General features: G+C 39.7%; 1 protein-coding gene across 8 annotated transcripts in view; it reads right to left on the bottom strand.

The window, feature by feature from the left end:
* LOC131190804 (transducin-like enhancer protein 4) overlaps positions 1 to 22,639 on the bottom strand; it is a 174,700-nt gene that overhangs the window by 1,191 nt on the left and 150,870 nt on the right. For all 8 annotated transcript variants that reach the window (XM_058168214.1, XM_058168215.1, XM_058168218.1 and 5 more), the window contains 11 exons: positions 22,385 to 22,438; positions 20,986 to 21,138; positions 18,485 to 18,617; positions 16,219 to 16,412; positions 14,483 to 14,559; positions 12,141 to 12,390; positions 10,325 to 10,572; positions 4,502 to 4,649; positions 3,736 to 3,886; positions 3,432 to 3,508; positions 1,415 to 1,856 (listed from right to left, as the gene is read on the bottom strand). In XM_058168214.1, coding sequence (XP_058024197.1) covers positions 1,749 to 1,856; positions 3,432 to 3,508; positions 3,736 to 3,886; positions 4,502 to 4,649; positions 10,325 to 10,572; positions 12,141 to 12,390; positions 14,483 to 14,559; positions 16,219 to 16,412; positions 18,485 to 18,617; positions 20,986 to 21,138; positions 22,385 to 22,438 — 1,593 coding nt within the window. In that variant the 3' untranslated portion in view covers positions 1,415 to 1,748. The remainder of the gene's footprint in view (positions 1 to 1,414; positions 1,857 to 3,431; positions 3,509 to 3,735; positions 3,887 to 4,501; positions 4,650 to 10,324; positions 10,573 to 12,140; positions 12,391 to 14,482; positions 14,560 to 16,218; positions 16,413 to 18,484; positions 18,618 to 20,985; positions 21,139 to 22,384; positions 22,439 to 22,639) is intronic.

Raw genomic sequence — 22,639 nt, 5'->3', positions numbered from 1 at the left:
CAAAAACATGCATGATCCCACATGCCTCTGCATACGGTTGCCTCTCATAACAGAGCACATCCTCAAAACAATATTATTATTTTTAAACAGGTCTTGAGGAAATACTCATTTGAATCAGAAACTGATATTATCTGAACTACCTAAATGATTTGTAAAACATCATAAGAATATAGTTAGGATACCAAGCCACCAGAGAAAACATGAGTCACTGACAACTCAGGCTAAAATAACAAGAGAGTGGTCTTATTAAATAAAACTTGCAGATGAGTAGAGGCTATAGAACACGGGTGTCAAACTTGTTGCGTCACGTTCCCATCACGTGACATTTTGCAATGTTTTTCCCATTCACAGAGCGGGGATGGGCGTGGCCTGCATGTGATGCATCCGGCCTGTGGGCCGGCAGTTTGACACCCCAGCTATAGAACATGGTAAAATAGGATTAACCTCTCTTCTAATTTTTGATGGATACATATTTTGCAAGAAAGAGAGAGAGAATATAATGCAGTATAGATTGATCAAATTTATAGATTTGTTGTCCATTATTGTTTATAGACCTAAACCTCAATTAACTTGGTGATTGTAATTATGGCAATCTTCCCTGACCTGAGTTCCTTCCAGATGTGTAAACTTTAGGATAAAGCAGTGGCTGGAAGTTGAAAGTCAACTCAACTGGATAGTGTCCAAGTTGTATAAGACTCTGCTCAGGAAATAAACCTGGCTAAGCCTTGGATTTAAAAGCTTCCTTTTATTCTAGAGCAACTTCAAGGAGATCAAAAAACATTCTTGATCATTGGCTGTATTGGTTGAGATAGTTGTTAACATCCAAAACAGCTGAATAGCCTGAAGTCGAGGAAAGCTAGTTTAGGATTTGAAGTGGTTTTTTTTTAATAAATTCCACTCAATATTAATCAGTTTGTCTCAGTATACATAAGCAGCCATACTTTATTTATAATGAAAATAAATGCTTTTCATTTCATTGCAATGCATTACAGAAAAAACCTGTGGTTTTTGGAAGGTTTATACATGCAACACTTAATAATAGATTAGTGTTCTTTCTGGATTTCCATAGTCTGGGAGGTGGGCTATCATTACTGAAATTTCTGTATCCTGTTCAGACATTATGACCATCCATATCTGAATGGCATGATAAGTAATGGAGGAAAGATCCTGTTTCTCTAGCATGTTTCATATTTCATATTCTTACAGGCTAATGTGAATTAGGTCATTGCCATTTGCAATACTGTATTTTTTTTAAACTACATGAACTTAATGAAACTCTTGGCTTAAATAATAGCTGCATAACTTATGCAGATATACATAATTAGCATGCACACACAGACATAATATTTTCCCTTTGCTTTCCAACAGTCACACACAACCCAACAACGTAAAAGTCATCAAGAATGCAACACACCTTCAAATCCAAGGCAGACGCCGACTACTTTGTTTAGTCAGTTCCTTGTTAGAAAGATTTCTTTTAACAAAATAAATACATTACAGCTATGTTACATAATTAAAAGAGTCAGTTCCCTGTTAAGTATGCTTATTCCATCTTCTTCCAAGTAGATAGCTGAAGATTTGGTTTTATATGTTCTTAATGTGTGCTTGCTATTAAATAGCAAGTCTAGTGGGAAAATTCCACAACCGTGTTGAACATTTTCATCCCTCAGATTGGGAAACAAGAAAAATAAAAGTAATATACAGCAAAGTGCTACTAGAAGGAGTACGGTTTTTATTCAGATTTGTCTCTAATAAATAACTTCATAGACTGTAGCCTTCTTGTCCCCAGAACCAGTGACGATGTATTTGTCATCCACAGAGATATCACAGCTAAGTACAGAAGATGACTCTTTGGACTAAAAAAAGAAGAAGAAAAAAAGCATGTGTTAACCATTCTCTGCATAAATCAGATGAAATAGTAAATTAGTTCCTTTTAAGAAATAAAACAGTTACAGGATGGTTCAATTATACATTTCTGCTTCCTGTCTGGTATTATTCTCCAGTCTGTGCATCTTCAAACTTAATTGCAGTTAACTCTCCAGGCTTGAGAGAATAATAAGGTTGTACTTGGCATACATGTACTCTTCTCTAGAGATTAAAATCAACAAAACACACTTGTTACACAGTATTATTTTCTTTCTTGCAGCCTTGAAGAGTTTAAATAAAACAGAAGTGACCTAATGTGTATTCATAACCAATTGGGATAACCAGATGTCTAAAAGCAGCCCACAGAGGAGGCAGTTTGTGATAGAAAATGAATGGTTTGGTTTGCTTAAATACAGTTCAAAGCCTACTTTTAGCTGGAAAAAAAAATCAGTCAGACGCTCCATGTGGTGGAGAAAAAAACTTGGAATCTAGCTTGAATTCAGGCTTCGCAAGGGGGAACAATTAGGCCTTAGTGATCCTGTCAGCCAATTGTGGTTTTGCTGCCTGATTGTGGGAAACAGGCCTCAAACCAAATAGAGGCGGGGCATGAGAAAAATGCAAAAGGCAGACCGAGTGGGGTGAAAGGAAGGCTTAGGAAGGCCAGACTCCAGGGTAGCAAAACAAGATCCTTGGGATCAAGAAAACAGATCCTTGGAATCAGGAAATTGGATCTTTGGATCAAGAAAACAGTGGGAAACATGCCCACACATGCTTCTGAGACAAATGATTGAAGTCTCCATACTTGGTTTCAGAGTATTACCCAAAGCCACCAAAAGCACCTTTAAATTCTCCCTTGTTTCTCTTTCATTGCTTCTACTGTTTTGTTCAATATTGCACGGATTTCTCCTATTATAGCATTTATCCTTGTGGTTATCATACTGTTGTTATTGTGTGTACGCAGTATTTACACGCATGCACACAAAAAGCTATGATTGCTACAAAGATTCCACTTTGTAATAAAAGGTGTGGAAGAAAAACCACACTTATTACTCTTTAATAGCAATTTCAGCAATGGGGCTGGAAATGGATTCAGCATAAAATGAAAGGCTTAAAAACAGCAAGGCTTTAAAATGTTATATAAGGTTCTCAAAGGATGAATACTGCAACACTACTGAGAGCAGATTTGGTCAACGGATGTGCTTTGTAAAATCTACCACTAACGGAGTTTATACAGTACGTGCAATTATTATCTGACATAAGCTAAAATCAAATGAAGCACTTAAAACTCATGATATCAGTCCATCCTTGGGATTTGCCCAGAGAGAATATTCATATTATCTTTCTCCATTTCTCCTTCCTGAACTGCTTTATGCTGGATCGTTAGGTCTCCATCGGGGATGTCCAACCTTGGCAAGTTTAAGTCCTGTGGACTTCAACTCCCAGAGTTCTCCAGCCAGCATGATTGGCTGGGGAATTCTGGGAGTTGAAGTCCACAGTTCTCAAAGTTGACATGGGTCTACATGATTTGGGGCCGAAAGGGAAAGGGACTGGGTAATGATTTTTACCTGAAATATACTGGCTCCATAAGGTGTTCTCCATGCATTCAGAAGATTATCCTTTCCAGTGCTTACAAACCACTTGCCTGAAAACACATTTTACATTATAATTAGAGGAAATGGATTAATTCTACATCAGCAAAGCTCCACTTATCGCCTTGTCTCCATTTGTGTTTTCTTCTGGTCAAAGCAATACATTGTACCGAACATTCAGTCACACATGCAAAATTAAACAGTATTTTTCCTTTTCTGTATCTATTAGAAATATTTTTAGCAAATAGATGATAAAGCCAGTATTTACTAAATTGCTTACCACAATGGGCAAATTTAAGGGATAACACACAACTCTCATGAAGATGGAGCTGATACTTGTCTGGTTTTGTGACATGTAACACTTCAACATTGCTGTTCTCCATCCCTACTGCCAACCATTCTCCAGTAGGGCAATAGCCCAGTGAGAAGATCTGAAATTATAAATGCACACAGATTATTATGACTTAGATACCTAGTGACATAATTATTGTTCTTTGAAAGACAAAAACCAAAAGAAAAGAAAAAAATGTCCACGGTTTTCTTTCAAAAAGATCTATTGATCTATTGCAGTGGATCAGTATAATAAGTTCCTATAACTAAAACCCAATTAATGCTGGGCAATATTAAATGCTATTACTCAGATGGACTGAAGTAATATTCTGCAAGAAATTATCTTGGTGTAAATTCTACAGAAAGGATAATGATTATCTAGAGCAGTAGTGTCCAACCTTGACAATGTTAAGATTTTGTGGACTTCAACTCCCAGAATTCCCCAGGTAGCATGACTGGCTTGATTCTGGGAAATGAAATCCATAACTCTTAATGTTGCTAAGATTGGGCATCTCTGATCTAGAGGACTCATTCAGTCTGACAGCTTGTGAATAAGACTCAATAACCTCCTGGGGATCAAGAAAGAACTGTTATCTCCCCAAATCTACAATGTTAAAAAATGCTTCCTTTCATGGCCTAATCTAATAAAAGAATGCAGAAAGCAAAACTGAAGAGAACAATTACTTCCATATGTTATGGGTTCTGTAGAAGAGTACCTGGGATGTGAAGTCGTGCTGCTGCAGTTGCCTCCCTTCCCTCAGGTCCCAGGATCTCACAGTATTGTCCAAGCCTCCCGTCCAGAGCTTAGTGCCATCATTAGAAATGTCAATGCAGCTGGCTCCATCTGTGTGGCCCTGGAATTGCCTAAAGATGCCAAGTTGGGAGACAATCACTTTGGAAAACTTTCTTCTGCTAAAACATTGCAAAAGCTTCTATGCCGATTTTAAAGAGCTCCCCCGAATAACAGAGAAAGCAATGATTTCTTAAAGGGGAGAAGGACATCCATTGAATTTTAAAATGCTGGAAGCACTTTTCTGAATTCTTGCAACTATTTGAAGTTACAAAGGCACTGAAAAGAGCGACTTACAACCAATGCTTGCAGTTATGATTGTCCCATGATAGTCACATGATCAAATTTCAGGCGCTTGGCAACTAGCATGTTTTTACAATGGTTGCAGCATCCCAGGGTCATATGATTCCCCATTTGTAACCTTCCCTTCTGACTTTCGATAAGCAAAATCATGGGGGAAGTCAGATTTGCATCTCAAGCATATGATTTACTTAACAACTGCAGTGATTCATTTAACAGCCATGGCAAAAATTGTGAAATTAGGCATGATTCAATAAGTGCCTAGATTAGCAATGGAATTGTGGTCCCAAATGTGGTCATAACTAAAGTAAAACTATCTGTATAGTTTAAAACTACAAAAGAAAGTACATTTTCAAAAGCATTAATGCAATGGGGTTTGATATTTTTAAAGGCCCTTAGCAAGGATATGCGTTTTATTGCATTATTAGGTTAACCTGCTAGATTAACACATTTTTTAAAGTCTGGCGTAGAACAGCATAGAAATATCAGCAATAAACAAATTAATAAATAAAGGGTTATGTTTGGAGAAGAGCTCTGTATCTTAAAAGCCTCACTTCCAATTTTTTAAATGCTAACTGTTTCAATAAAATAATGCAATATTATTGCAATATTTTTTCTGAAGAGATTTATTATTATTATTATTATTATTATTATTATTATTATTATTATTATTATTATTATTATTATTATTATTATTATTATTATTATTTAAATTTCTATACCGCCCTTCTCCCAAAGGACTCAGGGCAGTGTACAGCCTTATTTAAAACACATAAATACACAGTATAAATCCCAAATTTAAAATACATTTAAAATGAAATATTTAACAGGCCTAATTAGCTAAAACGGTCATAGACCGATATAAAACCCTTAAAATTTAAAATTATAATTAGATTAATACATTAAAATTGAGTTAAAATTAAGTTAAAACACTTAGGCTAGTCCCGCCTGATTGAATAATAGAGTCTTCAGTTCCCGCTTGAAGGTTCGGAGGTCGGGAAGTTGGCGCAGCCCTGGAGGTAACTTATTCCATAGGGTTGGTGCTGCCACAGAGAAGACTCTCCCCCTGGGGGCCACCAGTCGACATTGTTTGGCTGATGGCACCCGGAGCAGGCCCACTCTGTGAGAACGCACAGGTCGTTGGGAGGCTATTGGTGGCAGAAGGCGGTCTCGTAAATAGCCCGGTCCTAAGCCATGGAGCGCTTTAAAGATGAGCACTAACAACTTGAATTGTACCCGGAAGGCTACCAGCAGCCAGTGCAGGCCACGCAGGATAGGTGTTATATGGGAGCAACGTGATGCTCCCACTATTACCCGCGCAGCCGCATTCTGGACTAGTTGGAGCCTCCCGGTGCTCTTCAAGGGGAGCCCCATGTAGAGAGCATTGCAATAGTCCAGGCGAGAGGTGACCGTGCGTAAGGAGTCCGGTCAAGAAAGGGGCGCAACTGGCGTATCAGGCGAATCTGATAAAATGCTCCCCTGGTGACGGCCGTCAGATGCTCTTCTAGGGACAGCCGATTGTCCAGAAGAACGCCCAAGTTGCGCACCCTTCCCCTGGGGGTCAGAACTTCACCCCCCACAGTCAGCGAAGGCATAAGCTGACTGTACCGGGATGCCGGAACCCACAGCCACTCTGTCTTGGTGGGGTTGAGCTGGAGCCTGTTCCTCCCCATCCAGACCCGCACGGCCTCAAGACACCGTCCATCACCTCGACAGCTTCGCTGGGGTGGTTCGGGGTAGAAATGTACAGCTGAGCATCATCAGCGTACAGATGATAATCCACCCCAAAACCACGGATAACCTCACCCAGCGGCTTCATATAGATGTTGAACAGGAGAGGCAAGAGAACCGACCCCTGAGGCACCCCACAAGTGAGGCACCTAGAGGTCGATCTCTGTTCCCCTGCCAACACCGTCTGCGAACGGTCAGAGAGATAGGATGAGAACCACCAATAAACGGTGCCTCCCACCCCCAATCCCTCCAACCGCCGCAGCAAGATACCATGGTCAATGGTATCAAAAGCTGCCAAGAGATCTAACAAGACCAGGACAGAGGAACATCCCCTGTCCCAAGCTCTCCAGAGGTCATCCACCAATGCGACCAAAGCCGTCTCGGTGCTGTAACCAAGTCTGAAGCCGGACTGGAACGGGTCTAGAAAGACAGTTTCCTCCAGGTATTGGGGAAGCTGATATGCCACCACACTCTCAACAACCTTTGCCAGAAAGCGAAGGTTGGAGACTGGACGATAGTTCGCCAATACAGCTGGATCCAAGGAAGGCTTCTTGAGGAGAGGCCTCACCACCGCCTCTTTCAAGGCGGTAGGAAAAATGCCCTCTAACAAGGAAGCGTTGGTAATTCCCAGGAGCCAGCCTCGTGTCACCTCCTGTGTGGCCAGTACCAACCAGGAGGGACACGGATCCAATAAACATGTGGTGGGGTTCAGCCTAGCCAACAGCCTGTCCATGTCATCAGGAGTCATAGGATCAAACTCAGCCCAGATAATATCCACAAGACTCGTCCCCGTCCCTTCGCCCGGATCTATTCGTCAACTGCCTGACCTTCGGACCTTCCGCCGCGAGTTGAAGACTTACCTATTTATTTGCGCAGGACTGGCATAGAAATTTTAATAGTTTCTAATATTTGATATAAATTTTATGGGGTTTTTACGGTTTTAAATGGTTTTAATTTTGGCCTTATATCTAATAAGTTTTTTAACTATTGTTTTATTGTGTATATAATTGTTGTTTTATTTTGGCTGTGAACCGCCCTGAGTTCTTCGGGAGAAGGGCGGTATAAAAATTCAATAAATCTAAATCTAAATCTAAATCTATCCAATCAGTGTCCAGTCCATCCCGGATCCGAGCGATTTTATCGGACAGATACTGTACAAAATCCTCAGCACGTCCCTGCAAGGGATCTTCCCGAGCCTCCTGCGAAAGCAGGGAGCGGGTCACCCTAAACAGGGTAGCTGGGCAGTTATCTGCCAATGTGATAAGAGCGGAGAAATAGCTATGTTTCGCCGTTTTTATCGCCACTAGATAGGTCTGAATATGAGACCTAACTAGTGTTCGGTCGGATTCGGTGTGGCTGGACCTCCAGGCACTCTCTAGGCATCTTTTCCGGCGCTTCATCTCTCTCAGCTCCTCGTTATACAAGGAGCTGGGTGAGTTCGGCACCGGGTCAGAGGCCGCAAAGGCACGACCCGGTCCAAAGCCCCGACGGCCGCCCCTTCCCAGGCGACCACCAGTTCTTCGACCAAGTCGTGGGCTAAGTCCCCAGGAAACGGCCCAAGCTCCATCAGGAACCTCTCAGGGTCCCTCAGGCACCTGGGACGGAACCATCAAACCGGCTCTGGCTCCCTGCGGCAGGGTGCAGCGGTTCGAAAGTCTAGCTGAAGGAGTAAATGATCTGACCATGACAAGGGTTTAACAATTAATTCCCCTAAATCCAGATCATTAAGCCACTGTCCCGAGATGAAAATCAAGTCCAGAGTGTTACCCCCAGTGTGGGTGGGACCATTAACTACCTGGGTCAGGTCCAAGGCCACCATGGAAGCCATGAACTCCCGAGCTGATATGTACCGTGTTTTTCGGTGATGCACTTCCCCTCCCCCAAAAGTGGGTGGAAATGTCTGTGCTTCTTATAGAGCGAATGTTGCTGAAGCCCTGCCCACCTGTCAGCCCCCATCCTTCAGCTTCTGCCTTCCAGCAATTTGCCTCCTTGCAGCAAACAGCCTGGTCAGCTTCACCACAGCCTGATTTAGCACAAGCTGATTGGTGGTTGGAGCGGCCTCCTGGAATGCCACCTATCAGCTATTCCAGGCTGCATGGATCGCCATCACACGTCACTGCTGCCGCAGCCCATCGCCATCTGCATCTATTGCCACCTCCGTGTGCCCCATTTTTGGCCTCTGCATGCCCCATTTTCAGCCCATTCCAGGTGGCAGAGATAAGTGGCAGTGGCGACTTACTATTTGTTTTTTGCTGAAAGGAGGCAAATTGCTGGGAGGCAGAGGCAGATTTTTTGTTCTGTTTTCCTCCCCAAAAGCTAGGTGTATCTTATAGTCCAGAGCATCTTATAGTCTGAAAAATTCGGTAATTCAAAATTCCAGTTATGATTTTTGGGGAGTATAATCAAATAAAGATATTTAACAGCTCAGTATATACCCAGGACCATGTCTTCTATCCCTGTAAGACCTTTTTTAAAAAGATATTTAAAACCCAATTCTTTATTTTTTAAAAAACAACAACAAGCCAAGATTCTTAAGCACCTTCATTCATTGATAAAACAAGTGCATTCTGCCTATGACCAATTGTTATCTCGATCATTTGTTGCCATGCATGTCACTCATCATGCCTAGGGCACAACTATCCTTACAGAGCCTCCATGGAGGCTGCCTAATATTGCCCGAATCCTAAAAGAGAATGGGCATCTTGCTACTCAAAGATATCTTTACAGAAAGGTTGAAAAGAAGAGGGAGATGTTCTCTCTGCTTTCCTTCCACACAGTTGATCCGATAGGCTTTGTGAATGTCTGAGCAGGACTTCAAAGTGGTTTTAATACAGAATATCCTCCATTTGGTTATGAGCTGATGACATCTCATGTTTTCACAGAGAATTATTCTTTAGATTCTGCACAGGCTATTCGTTTTCATTTAGTTTTCCTTTCCACTAGAGATAACTGCAAACCAATATATCTCTGTGAATTCCCAGCCTGGGGCTACTCATACTCTTATCTCTATTTAATTAGGTTTACTACCTGCCCTGCCCTCAGATCTCAGGAGCAAATTAAATTCAGACATAACATTTCTTTTCTCCCCACTCTGCCCCCAGGACTCATAATGAGACAAAGAAGAAACAACAAAGGCAAAGATGGATTAAAAAAAAAAGAATAAAAAACAAATGACTGGTATACTAGTGACACTCTTTGGCAGGATCCCAAAATCATATCTACATGGTTATTACCATCTGCAAGCATATATTTTCTATTGCCATCTAGTTCTTCTTTATCCAATTACAGAGACACCATTTTATTTTAATCTCCCTACAGTATCTACATATAATTGACATTCTAGTGGATGCCCTGAGGCATCCTATGAATTTGGAAAATCAATAGAGTCCTGCACGAATCAGAAATCTAGCTCTTCCCTGCCAGCTGACAGACAGGCAGGCAGGCAGGCAGAAAGACAGACACATACTCAAGCTCAGCTTAAGGTTGAAAGAGCTGCTAATGGTTTCTGTTGGGAAAACACCACTTTGCTGATGAATTTCTTCCATGATGGAACAAAAAGGTTGCAAGGCACACAACAGGCCCTGTCACTCTTCCCTGTCTAAAAGACGGAACATCAAAATGGGAGAAAGATTCTGAAAGATAAGGCCCATTAGGAAACTTCATAACATGGCAAAAGCTCCTTTTACCAATGCTTTTTAATCTTGTTTGATTGACCTACCTGACCAGGGTCTGATTGTGTAGGTCCCATACTGCAATGTTCCCATCGCTACAGCAGGAAAAGCACACCTTGGAATCGGGGCTGATTGCTAGAGCATAGCAGGCAGGAGCCGAGGATGTCAACTCTGCTTTTATACGTGGAGTGGGCGCTGCCAGGTCCCAAATAGATAACGTGCTGGCTTCCCCGCCAACGATCAGGGTGCGGCCATCGGGGAGTAATCTGCAGGAGCGGATGTAGTTATCCCTGTTCTGTAGACACAGAAAGCACCACCAAGAGATTACTTGGAAGAAAAGAAAAGCACAATAAAATGAAACAGAACTCTAAAATTACTATATTCCCTCTTGGTTTTAATGAGCTTGTGAACTATTTGAATGCAGGGCTAAAAAAATAATAATGAAATAATTGTTTGTTTTTCTTTAAGATACAGCCACATTCTCAGCAAAGAGTTATCTTTGTAAAATATGTCCCTATGACTAATAAGTTCCAAAAATCTGAATGCTCTAGCAAAGGTGATCACAGAGGTTTCATTCAGCATACATCTACAGATCACAAAACCTCAAATAACAAAACACCACATCTATGGATAGGAGAAAGATTTGGTCCTAGTGCCTTGAGAAATCTCTCTCTCTCTCTCTCTCTCTCTCTGGCTTTTGAACTTGATGCTAAGGTCCATCAGGAGTTGAGAGAGTTTCCTTTTAAGTTGTGCTAAATCTGCCCCTTATTTCATCACAGTTCTCTGCTGTGCATTTGTTCATTTTCATTGTGGAGGAAATAACATGCAGAAAGATGAAGATAATACAAGAATGCTGCAGATCACTGGGAAATTGTGGGGGCGGAGGACCAGTGCACATATGCAAAATGAGAAACAGATCAGAACAGCACGTCAAAAACCAAAGATAAATTAAATTGTTTAGTGTGGATAATGGGTTCTAGCCTATAATTAACAGCTACATGAAACCATGGATGAGACTGCTAATAACAAGGGCCACCTGTACCTTTCGTAATCTACTCATAGAGTTCAGCATGCTTTCATTGGGTAGTGTTTTCAGTAAAAACAACAATGTTAAATAAGGGAATAAGGAAATGCTCACCAATGGGGTTCTGGCTCTCATATAGAATTAATTAATATTCTCCTATCTATTGTGGGAGTTCTACTCAGTGTACTAACAGAATTCTGCCATTTGGATTTGGATGATTCTTATTTGAAGATGAGAAAATGGCAGAGGCAATTGTTTCTTTGTGTTCTAAAAAGTACCAACCTATTGAAGTGTAGTGAATCAAGGTTTAAAGTGAAGAATATGGAATTAAAATTTCACTTCTAGCTAGTTATGCTTAATAGTGTTTCTATTAAGCTATCCTACTGTCACATTGGTTTCAGTCAATGGCAAACCTGATGAACTTTTAAAAAATATGTCCCAAAGGATTGGGAATCCTCCAGTATGAATTTGGACAGGCAAGACAGACCTTTAGGAGACGGTCTTGTGGCATAAGGAATACGGTTGTATTTATAAACAAGGGATCCTTCTACCTCTTGATTTAACTACATTGCCTACCTTAAGTCATGTAACCAATATTCTTAAGCATGATGTTTCTATTTAAAAGTGGAGAGGGCCTTTTAACATTCATTAAATTCCATCTTTTATAAGGAATGGTTAAAGAATTAATGAAGTAGTAAAGCTTAATAATTTTTGGCCACTTGTATCTACACATTACAATATCACAGCCACTGAATTAAATGCACATGCCACAGATATCCTTCTAAGGCCGTCATTCTCATGGGGCACCCCATTAAAGATTTCTCGTTATTTTTACTCACCAAACAATCCAGCTGGGAGACAGGACTTTTGTTTCCTGGATGACTGATATCCCAGACCTTGACACATCCTTTTCCACCAGTATACACGTGCCTTGTTGGATTGCTAATAGTAACTGCACATACCACTTCCCCGTGGTTTAGGGTGTTAATCTGCCGAGCATGACGTGGAATTCCTGGCCCAATGAGGGCATCAGGAGGGAAGGGTACAGGTTGCATCTGACCATCAGCACTTACATGAAATGAGTAGGCTCTAGGTTAAGCAGAGAGAAATCCTGTTTTAATTACTCATCTACTGACCAATGAAAACTTACTAAACATGGTTAGCGCTAATGTACAGTCTGTAAACCACATAAAGTTATACTGTTATAGTTTAGATTGTTGTTGAGTGGAAAAAATATTTTTATTTTGAATGGAACACAAGGCAGGTTTGGGCATTCTATACAGTCAGGGAAATAGTATTTTTTTAAAAAATCAGAAGTAGGACATTGTATGGCGGGCAGTTATGTCACCTGCAAATAATTTATCAACAGGTTTCTGCAAATTTTCTTTCAGGGAGAGAGCATTCCAGTGCTTAAAATTGCTATGCTTAAGGTATCATGTGTTGAAGTCCTTAGATAAAACATGATTAAAGTTGAACTAGAGCAGTGTTGGCAAACCTTTTCGGCACCGAGTGCTGAAATGGGAGCACGTGCGCATGTGTGCATCGGAAACTAGAAGAGTAGCTGCCCGGTGCGTGAAGGCCACCTGGCCCGCACGCTGGAACCTGGAAGAGCAGTGGGCAATGGTTCTGTGTGCCACTTTTGTGTGCCATAGGTTCACCATCATGGATCTAGAACATACTGCTAGAAAATGTATAATTAATAGGTCAAAGTTTTGTACCTTAGAATTCTTGATGATCTTTTCTTTTATGTATACTGAGAGCATATGAACCAAGACAAATTCCTTGTGTGTCCAATCACACTTGGCCAATAAAAAATTCTATTCTATTCTATTCTATTCTATTCTATTCTATTCTATTCTATTCTATTCTATTCTATTCTATTTATCCTATCCTATCCTATCCTATCCTATCCTATCCTATCCTATCCTATCCTATCCTATCCTATATAATGTCCACATGGAAATCTAATTTAGGATAGTGAAGATTGTTTACAAATGTCTTCCTTGAAAGAGAAACCTGTTTCCTTTTTTGCAGTAAAAGAAAGTAAATTATTAAAATATGTCAAAGAAATGGTGCTTAGTGCTATATAGGAATTATGGATTAAAACGTCTATCAATTCCAATTCCAAACATTGTTCATACTGGCTGGAGATGATATCAACTGCCGTCCAAAACAGCTGGCGGGTTTTGCATTGCCTGTTCTTTATTTTCAGATAAATAAATTCTATCATATAGTCTACTTAGTGATTGAAAATGTAATCACATTATAAAAAAAATCTGAAAGGACTTAAGCTACAAAGGCAAGAATTTGAGGAGATTAAACTGTTTGCCAATGGCAGCCAAACTTCTATTTATAAAGGATCTAAGTGCCAAGTTACCAACCGAACATGGTAATTCTAATATTTCATGAATGGTATCACTCAGGATAGGTCAACTAAATGTATTTTCTGTATCTAGATCTTTTCTATATACGATCATCCTACACCCATTATATAACTGGGCAAGTCATTTTCCTTAATCTCATTGGACTTTATTTAAGTTGCTGCTTGCTTTCACAGGAAGAGCTCAAATAATTATACTGGCTTTGTTGTGTACTTTTCTCTTGCTGAGAAGTGAAGTAGGTGAAAACTATATACTTTATTTCTATAATCGTTTCTCTTAACAGCCAAGCTAGTTACAGTAGGTCAGCAGCTTTTTTAGTCAATTTCCTCAAAGATCCATTTGTGCACTATGATATCATAATTCTTTTTCGGTATTTTCAATCAAACAGAACACTCCAGTGTTCTTTTGTGCAACGTTGTTGTTTATGGAATCCAGTGAGTCTGCATTTCATCGCAGGGTTTCTTTTGTGCACAAAGGAATTATTTTTAAAACAGAGGGGCAGAACACTAAAGACATGCACACCACAGAGCCTTTTGTAATTTGTCTTTCTGTGCCAAGCAGAGTTACCTTAGTCCAGCATGCCCCATTGCAGAAACATAACCCCTTCCCTATGCCCTTCTTTTATCCACGGCATCTGATACCCTTGGCATATAGTCTCTTACAGGAAAAACTGCCAAATAGGCTTTTAAGATTAAAAGGAGGATTAACCACCCTCTGCCACACATGGAATTCGGTATCGAGAGGAAGCAAAGGGAACAAAAGCTTAATAATATGATTGAGTTAGTGTGTTTAACACTCACGGTTTTCCTCCTGGGATGCCTGTCAGATTCGGAGGAATGCCTGGGACTCGCATATGATGATGTGGATCAAAACCAACCTGGAGTTTTCCCACAAACAGAACAAAGGAAGTTTTAAGCATTAATGGGAAATGCTGGAACGCTGCTTTTCAGTCTTACATCAAACGTTACTATGGAGAGCCTTCTACAAAGATTAAAAACCATACTGGACTGTGCCAAGGTCCACAATTCAACATCCTGTTTCTAAAACTATCCACTCATTTGCTTCAAAGAGACTTTCCACCTCATCAAATAATATTCAGAGACACAGGGCCTCTGAAGATAGTGGCAAGGAAATCCTTTAAGGCATCAATTATCAGGAAAGCAGTAAACAGAAGTAGAAAGCAGCCCTGGAGAGATTAATTGAAAATTCTAAAATTCTATCCGTTTGATAGATGCCTGGGAAAATAAAAATGGAACAGCATTGATCAGGGGCCTGGAAAACTTGATGCACCAGGTGAGCCTCTATGGTGTTGTGGTCCATCAGCAGCCTATAGAGCTGGCAACGGAGTCGGACAGCAATGAGGCTGAGGTGAGCCCAGGGCCATCAGGAAGTGAGGTGTGGACTCCAGAGCCTGTTAGTAGTGAGGCAGAGGAACAGGAGGAGCCTGTTCCTAATGCACACATGAGGAGGGCTGCCAGAAGGCAAGAGCAGCTCAAGCAGAGAGGACAACTTGGGAGTAGGGCCAAGAGATGATTGGCCCCTCCATAAGGCTTAAAGCAGACCAGCACCGGCATTTGGCCTTTGCCAGAAAACAACGTTGTAGCTGCGTCTTCTGCTTCGTGTACTTCTTTGTTTTTGTGGCTTCTGGACATTTGCCAGGAAGGGCATTTGGCAGTTGGCCTAATTGGACTAAGGTTTGTTAGATAACTGAGGAATTTGTGTTGGGAGGCATTTGTTTTACTTTGAGTTGAACGACTCTGGGAATGAAGTAATTCCCAGCTGTTCGAATAAAGTTTGTTTTTCCACGGACTAAGTTTATTACTACCTACTTGGGTCTAGGTCACAACATATGGGAAGTGTCACAAGTGGGAGGGAGGAAGGTCCTGTGTCACCAGTTAGCTGGGAAGGTTGCAAATGGGGATCTCAGGGCTCTGGGATGTTGCAACCTTTGCCAATTGCCAAGCCCACACATTTTGATCCCATGACCATGGAGATGTTGCAATGGCCATAGATGCGAGGTCCCAACATATGCGCCTATTTTCAGTGCCATTGTAACTTTGAAAAGTTGCTTAGTAAATGGTTGTAAATTGAGAACTACCTGTATTCAAAACTTTCATAATCTGGACAAGAATGCAATGTCCACCTTTCCCCCCCACCTCCACTCCCCCTTAATCAGTCCCTAGATAAGCACAAAAGTTAACAAGTGGTAACTCATGAAATCACAATGTATTGCCGGCAGAGAAATAGACAAATACTTCTGAATTGCAGTCACTGAAATTAAGTCATTATAATGTCCAGAGTCCTCCACTGGTGTAGATTGTTTCTAACACAAAAAATACTACAAAAAATACTATCAGCAACCATTATCTTAAATAATGCCAAGTAAGTCCCATTTCTCAAGGAACACTTCAAATTTCCCCCAGCAAATTATTAACAGTGAGGTCTGATTCATACCTTATAAGCCACCATCTTATTGAAAACAAGCTCCACCCAGCATAATCACCTTTTACTATTGTATAACATACAAGAAACGTACCACTGGAGATCTTCCATAAGCAGCTGCTGCAGCGGCAGCTGCAGCTGCTGCACTCATCTGAGGGGAGATGTTATGCAAACCCGCATATGCGGCTCCAGGACTGGTCAGTTCACCATTCATTCCAGCATGGGGTACTATTCCAAACGGAGCAGGATAAGGGCATGGGACTGCCATGGGTGTTCTTAACCCTGAAGCTACAAAAGGTAAGAAATGGGAGAAAAGGACAAGTTATTCACAAATCATATCATAAGAAAATGCTGGAGTGAGGAAAGGGGAATTCAGGTGGGTAAGAAAAGAAAAACAAGCCGTACATTACAAGGATTCTGTACTGGGTTATCTCAGCTTTTAGAGGGGTAAAATTGAGTGTCATAATTTCTTTGCAAATTTACTCAAAGAGATTCTTCCAAAGTTCTGCATGATTGAAGAGGTCTCAAATAAAACTGAAGGAATTGGACCTACGATCATGGAACTGGAAGAAGCTATTTAAGTTCAGTAGAGGAATTCAAACGAAGAAATCCCTGCCAAGGGGCTATCTAGTCTTCTACATATGCAGAAGAACGAAGTTTACCATCTCCCTAGTCAACTGTTTCCCCTATTGAATTGCTTTTTCTGTAAAAAGTATTACCTTACATTCGACTGATATCTGTCTTTTTGTAACTAAAAACTATAATTTCATCATCAATCAGACCTGGTGCTATTTAATGTAACGTTCTTTTAGGAATGAAAAGAATAATAACATATTCCTGCTTGGTCTTTTCAAAACTGAAGATACTCATTTTCTCCCTTTCTTATTAAGTGACTTAAATTCCAGGCTTTTGATCCTTTTTGTTACTCTTTAAACTTTGTTTGAACCCTTTTTTAAGCTGAAGTGTCCCAAATCCCTATCAATCCTTTGACCACTGCGAAGTAGGACACATTTTCTTGGCAGAGAAAAAAGAGCCGTTTTTCATTATCTGTTAGTATTTTAACATTGAGTAGTTGGTACAATTGAATTTTTTCCTCTTCTTTTTATTTTTAAAATAAATTGACTCCCCCTTTTTTTAAACATTTCTTTTGTAGTTCTCAACAACCTACACTAATCTCAACATACATTGTCAGTAGTCCTTCTGACATCTTTGTGCTGTGAGGTACCTGGTATTTTCTTGGGGTATAGTTTGTTTTATTTTATTTTCAGATAGCACATCCTAAAATAATACAGCTAGACTGACTTGTATTTTTTTCTTTGGATTTTTTAATTTAAACATATAGATCCTTTTTAAGGACTTTCATGCATCCTATTAGCTTTCTTCCCTGAAGTCATACATATTGCTAACAATATTGGAGTTTATCCTTCCAGTTAAAAATGCCATATTCATAAACAAAAGAAATGTTGACTCAAATGTACTTTTTCCCCCCAAAAGGCAGCAGGACTGTTTTTTATTTGAGGAGGAGGAAGATATTTTGCATCTTATCCAAGAAGCTTCATCAGTTGTGTAAGAAGCAAAATGTCTTCTTCTTCCTCAAATAAAAAAGTCCAGTTGCCTTTTGAAAAAAAAAATGTCCACAGACATTTCCTATGTTGAGTACAAATAGCAAATTGTTTTTTACAGAATTATACAGACACAATCTTTCTCCTACAATGCGGAGTGGAAAGACTAATCCTGTTTTTGAACAGGTTTGTAAGAAATAGCCTTGTCTAGGTGTATTTCACTCTTCTCCAATCTGATTCCGTCCAGATGTGTTTCATTACAGCTCATATAAACTTCAATCATAAAGGTAGCTAGCTATGTTGATTACAGATTACAGAAGTTGTAGATCAGCCCATTTGGACAATGTCAGACCAGAAAAACCAGGTGAGACTTGCCCAAGATGAGGTAGCAAATCTAAGGAAGACATAAGATCTGACCCTAGATCTACATTCAATACGCTACAGCTGTGTGCATGCAACAAGCAGCATATGGCTTGAATTTTTAAAATTTTTAATTGATTTTATGGGTTTTAAATTTTATTAGTTTTACAGGGTTGATATTGTATTTTAAATGGGGCCAATTGAATAAGTTTTTTAATGTTTGTTTTTAGCATTGTATGTGTTGTTTTTGTATTTTACTGTGGCTGTAAACCGCCCTGAGTCCTTTGGGAGAAGGGCGGTATACAAATTAAAATATTATTATTATTATTATTATTATTATTATTATTATTATTATTATTATTATTATTATTATTATTATTATTATTATTTACTTGACAGACAAATTACCCTTTCCCCTCTCCAATTACATTTACTAACCTAATGGATCAACTCCTGGTGGCTTTCCAGGAACAGGCCTTAATCCAGGTGTAGAATTGCTTCCGGGTGTTGGAGCATCAGTACGTGGAGTTGGGGTATTTGATTTAGACACAGGGGTGGTGGATTTCTCATTCTGATATGGAGAGAAACAGATTTTATGCAAAAAAAATCACAGTGAATGAAACTTGCACAAGTTGATTTTATTGAGATCTACATTGGTGTACTTTTTAGTAGGCATTAAAACAAGGAACACATGTATGAAGTAGCACTTCTTTGACTATTGTAATGAATACTAAACCACTGCATTATTTGAACCAAAGAATTTTGATATTTCATACATTTCCTTGCTGCTCGCCATCCAGAGCATGCCAAGTTGAATGATTGCCCAAAGAACAGAATAAAGAATAGAACTAACAAACAATATTTCATTTAAAGAACAGAACAAACAATATTTCATTTAACAAAATGCAGGATATTGTATTATCCAATAGCAGTCCAACCTGCAGTTGGTTGTGCTAACAATAGAGTTCAAACAAATTGCATGATAGAAGCTGAGACGGTATTGAGAAATAGCAGTGGTCGTTTGAATCTAAATCTGCAAAATATTAATGGCATATTACATTCATGAGAATTCAGCCTTATTTATTGTTAACATGTAGTATGAAACTAATAATATTCAGACATCAGCTTTTTCTAAATACTCAGAATGTGAAAAATTCCTTTACCTAATTTATAAAGTAGAACATGGTATTATAACTGTACAACATAACCAAAACAAGCAATACGTTTAAAACTCCTGTATTAGATTGCATCAGTTCTTTAGATTGTCATAATTCCTTTGCATATTTGCTTCGCAGATTATGCATATTTACCTAGAGCCTATCTAAAACTGAATAAAATGAGCCATAGAATCACAGAATTGGAAGACACTTTTATGCTCCATGTAGCAGTTAAACGAAGGCATCCCTGCTGGATGGATATCCAACCTCTGCTTGAAATTGGGCAGCAGGAAGAAGTTTAACAATCTTCCTAATTACGGTATATACTATGTTTATAGTCAACTCTTTTTATTAGAGTTGAATTTTTTCTTTACATTAAATAGGAATCCATCTTCTGTATTTTTGAATTTGGAAGAAAAAATAGTCTAACCTTAGAAAGAGTTAAGGATTTTAGTGACTTGCCTAAGTCTATCCTATTAATTTCCTGAAATTGCAAGTGTTGCTTATCTCCTGGTTGAGACCACCAACCCTAAATTATTTTTTTAGGGGGTGGCAGGGGAATTACTGGCGACTGCCTAGACAAGTCCCTGCAGTTTTCTTGGCAAGGTTTTTTGGAAGTAATTTACCATTGTCTCCTTCCTAGGGCTGAGAAAAAGTGGCTGGCCCACAGTCACCCAAACTGGCTTTGTGACTAGTACAGGATTAGCTCTTACATTCTTTCAATTTCTTACTTGGTATCTTAACCTCTACACAAAACCAGCTTTCTTCTATTATTAACTCAATTTTCAAGGAAAATATTATTGGATAAAGTTTGAAAATGCTGGATTACCAAAATTGATGTAACAAGCATTATTTGAAGTATATGCCAGAAGATGACAACAGCAAGACATTTCTGCATAATTACAGAAAAACAGGGCATTATCTTTTGTGTTGTTAAGAGTTAAATGTGGCTTGGAGATGCTCCTTTAATAATTAAGCATGTTATAGCTTTTTTTTTTAAAAAAAGTTGAATGCTACCTGAAATTTGTGTTTGACCTTCCTTAGAGTGCGTGACAATTTTGTAACCTCAAAATTACATGTGGCCCTCCAAACACCTTTAAAAACTGCCACCAAAAGACTTTAAAAACTGTCACTAAATTGCACACCTCAGTCTTAAATTTCAGGTGAAGAGACTAGTTGTGAGGAAATTGTGGCAGATTGAGATCCTAGAAAAACAACTAGTCGCTCTCATGCAAGTTCATATATACACACAGAATATCAATCAAAGGAAGTCAGTACTGTTCTCGGTTTGCAAGCAGTCTTTCTCTGAATTGTGACTTGTACAAGAAAAGAAAGGCTATTGTAAATGACATATTATTTCTTAGGCAGAATATGACTATAGCTGAATATAGCCAAGTAACACAAATAAAGCCAAGAACCAAATCACAACCAAGCAGGAAGCTAAAATTACTGTAAACTGTCATACCAAAATAAAATAAAATAAGGTTCAAAGAACCCCTGTGCACTCTTATTTATTCACAGAATAGCAAGCTTCCTGACAGGAAAAAAAATACAATAAAAGATAGATACATTATTTTCAGACCTGGCTAGCTGAATAAATACTTTCTATTACTCCAAAAGATCCTGAGGTGCAAAATATATTTTTTGGGTAGAAATATATTGAACTTAGTGTTATATTATGATGTACTACTGCGACACATCTCATTATCTTCCACCTCAAGTTAGATACCCAACGGTGCACACACAGTTATGAAGATGAATGTGGATTATACAGTCACTTACAAGGCTAAGTTCTTTGGATTTGGAAGAAGGAGTGCTGCTTGAAGATGCTATTGAGGCTGGGCTAATTGGTGCATCTTTCTTCAGTAGGCGAGCCTTGTCCAAGCCGTTCTCCCTTGGAGAATGTGCTGGGCTTCCTCGTGGAGATGACGGATCCTAAAAAAGAAGCGTAATGATTATCAAGGTCTCCTACTTGTTCCAGTGAATAACTTATGGCTCCTTTGTGACTGCATCCCATAGTGAAGTTCATGAATGGTATACTATATTCCCCTGCCTGCATAAATCATTATTCACAAAGAAGTCATACTTCCATTTCAATATATGGATTAAAACAATGATTCCTTTTTACTACAGCAAAGCAAAACTATTTTTATGTTTTATTTGTTATATTGCTTCACCACCCATCTCAGCACAAGGAGAGTCTGGGTGGCTTACAAAGTTAAAAGCAGTAAACCATACAAATATATATAGCAATAAAAGTTTAGTGATGGTAAAAAGATGGGGAGGGAGGGAACAAGGTGTGCAGGGGGAGAAGTAGGATTTGCTATTAGTGTATCAGCCACCTGCAGTGTAGCACTCCCCCATTTTCTAAGCATTCTCAATGTTACCTGAGGACTACATGCAATAAATCAGGGGTCCCCAACCTTTCGGACCTCAGGGACCACTAAATTCATAATTTTAAAATCCCATGGACCACTAATATGATCTGCTTAATGACCGGCTGGGTGGGTGTAGCTAGGTAGTCATGTGACTGGGTGGCCATGACCAACTTGATGTCACTGACATCGAGGGGCACCTCACCGGCCTCTACTCACCCCTCGCCTCCTACCCACTCCTCCCCTGCCTGCCCAGGCTTCTTAGGGCCCCAACAGGAAGCAGTTATTGGAGCTAAGCAGCCACCATGAGACAGAGTTGGCAAAACAGCTGGCTCAATTCAAATTGGATCTGACCAAGAAGGAGGCTCAGCAGAAGCACCTCACTGAGGACTAGGAGCATAGGCTTTCCAAGCAGAGGGAAGACCTGCAGGAGTGCAAGGCTAGGTATCGGTGCCTGGAGACTCAGCGGGCTGAGATGGTCAGCTGGTTCCAGGCCATGATACAGTCCCACTAGAACAAGGCCCTCCGGCTTTTCACCACAAGCAGCACTTCCCTCCAGCCTTTGCCCAAAGCCCTACACCAGGAGGCTGAAGCAGACCCCAACCAACACAAAAAGACCCTGAAGGGGGAGAATCTTTGAAGCAACACAAGCGTTCATTGCATGTATCCAGTCCAGGGACCATAGTTTGAGGACTCCTGATTTAGTGCAATATAAAATATGCAAATAATTTTTCTGGGACCACCAAAATTTTCCAGTTGGTGACCACTGCAATAAATTATGCCTCCTAAAGCAAAATTGCACATACCTCATTGGATACATCAACCACCAAGTTATCATCACTTTTTTCACCATCACTATCCTGCATTTGAAGAAGAAAACAGTTAAGCACCCAAAAACACTTGTCAAAACTACACTTTTCATTTAAATATTAAAAGGTCTAGAAATGCAATGCAAAATGGGTAACAGCATCAGTTGAGATTTTTAAAAACTCATTTTAATCCATATAGCTGCCCTTGGGCTGTAATACAACAAGCCACAGTTATATTTTTAAATATCCGGT

This window comes from Ahaetulla prasina, chromosome 2 (genome assembly GCF_028640845.1).
Source record: "Ahaetulla prasina isolate Xishuangbanna chromosome 2, ASM2864084v1, whole genome shotgun sequence".
NCBI classification, from domain to species: domain Eukaryota; kingdom Metazoa; phylum Chordata; class Lepidosauria; order Squamata; family Colubridae; genus Ahaetulla; species Ahaetulla prasina.
This window is presented reverse-complemented; position numbering and strand designations above follow the sequence as displayed.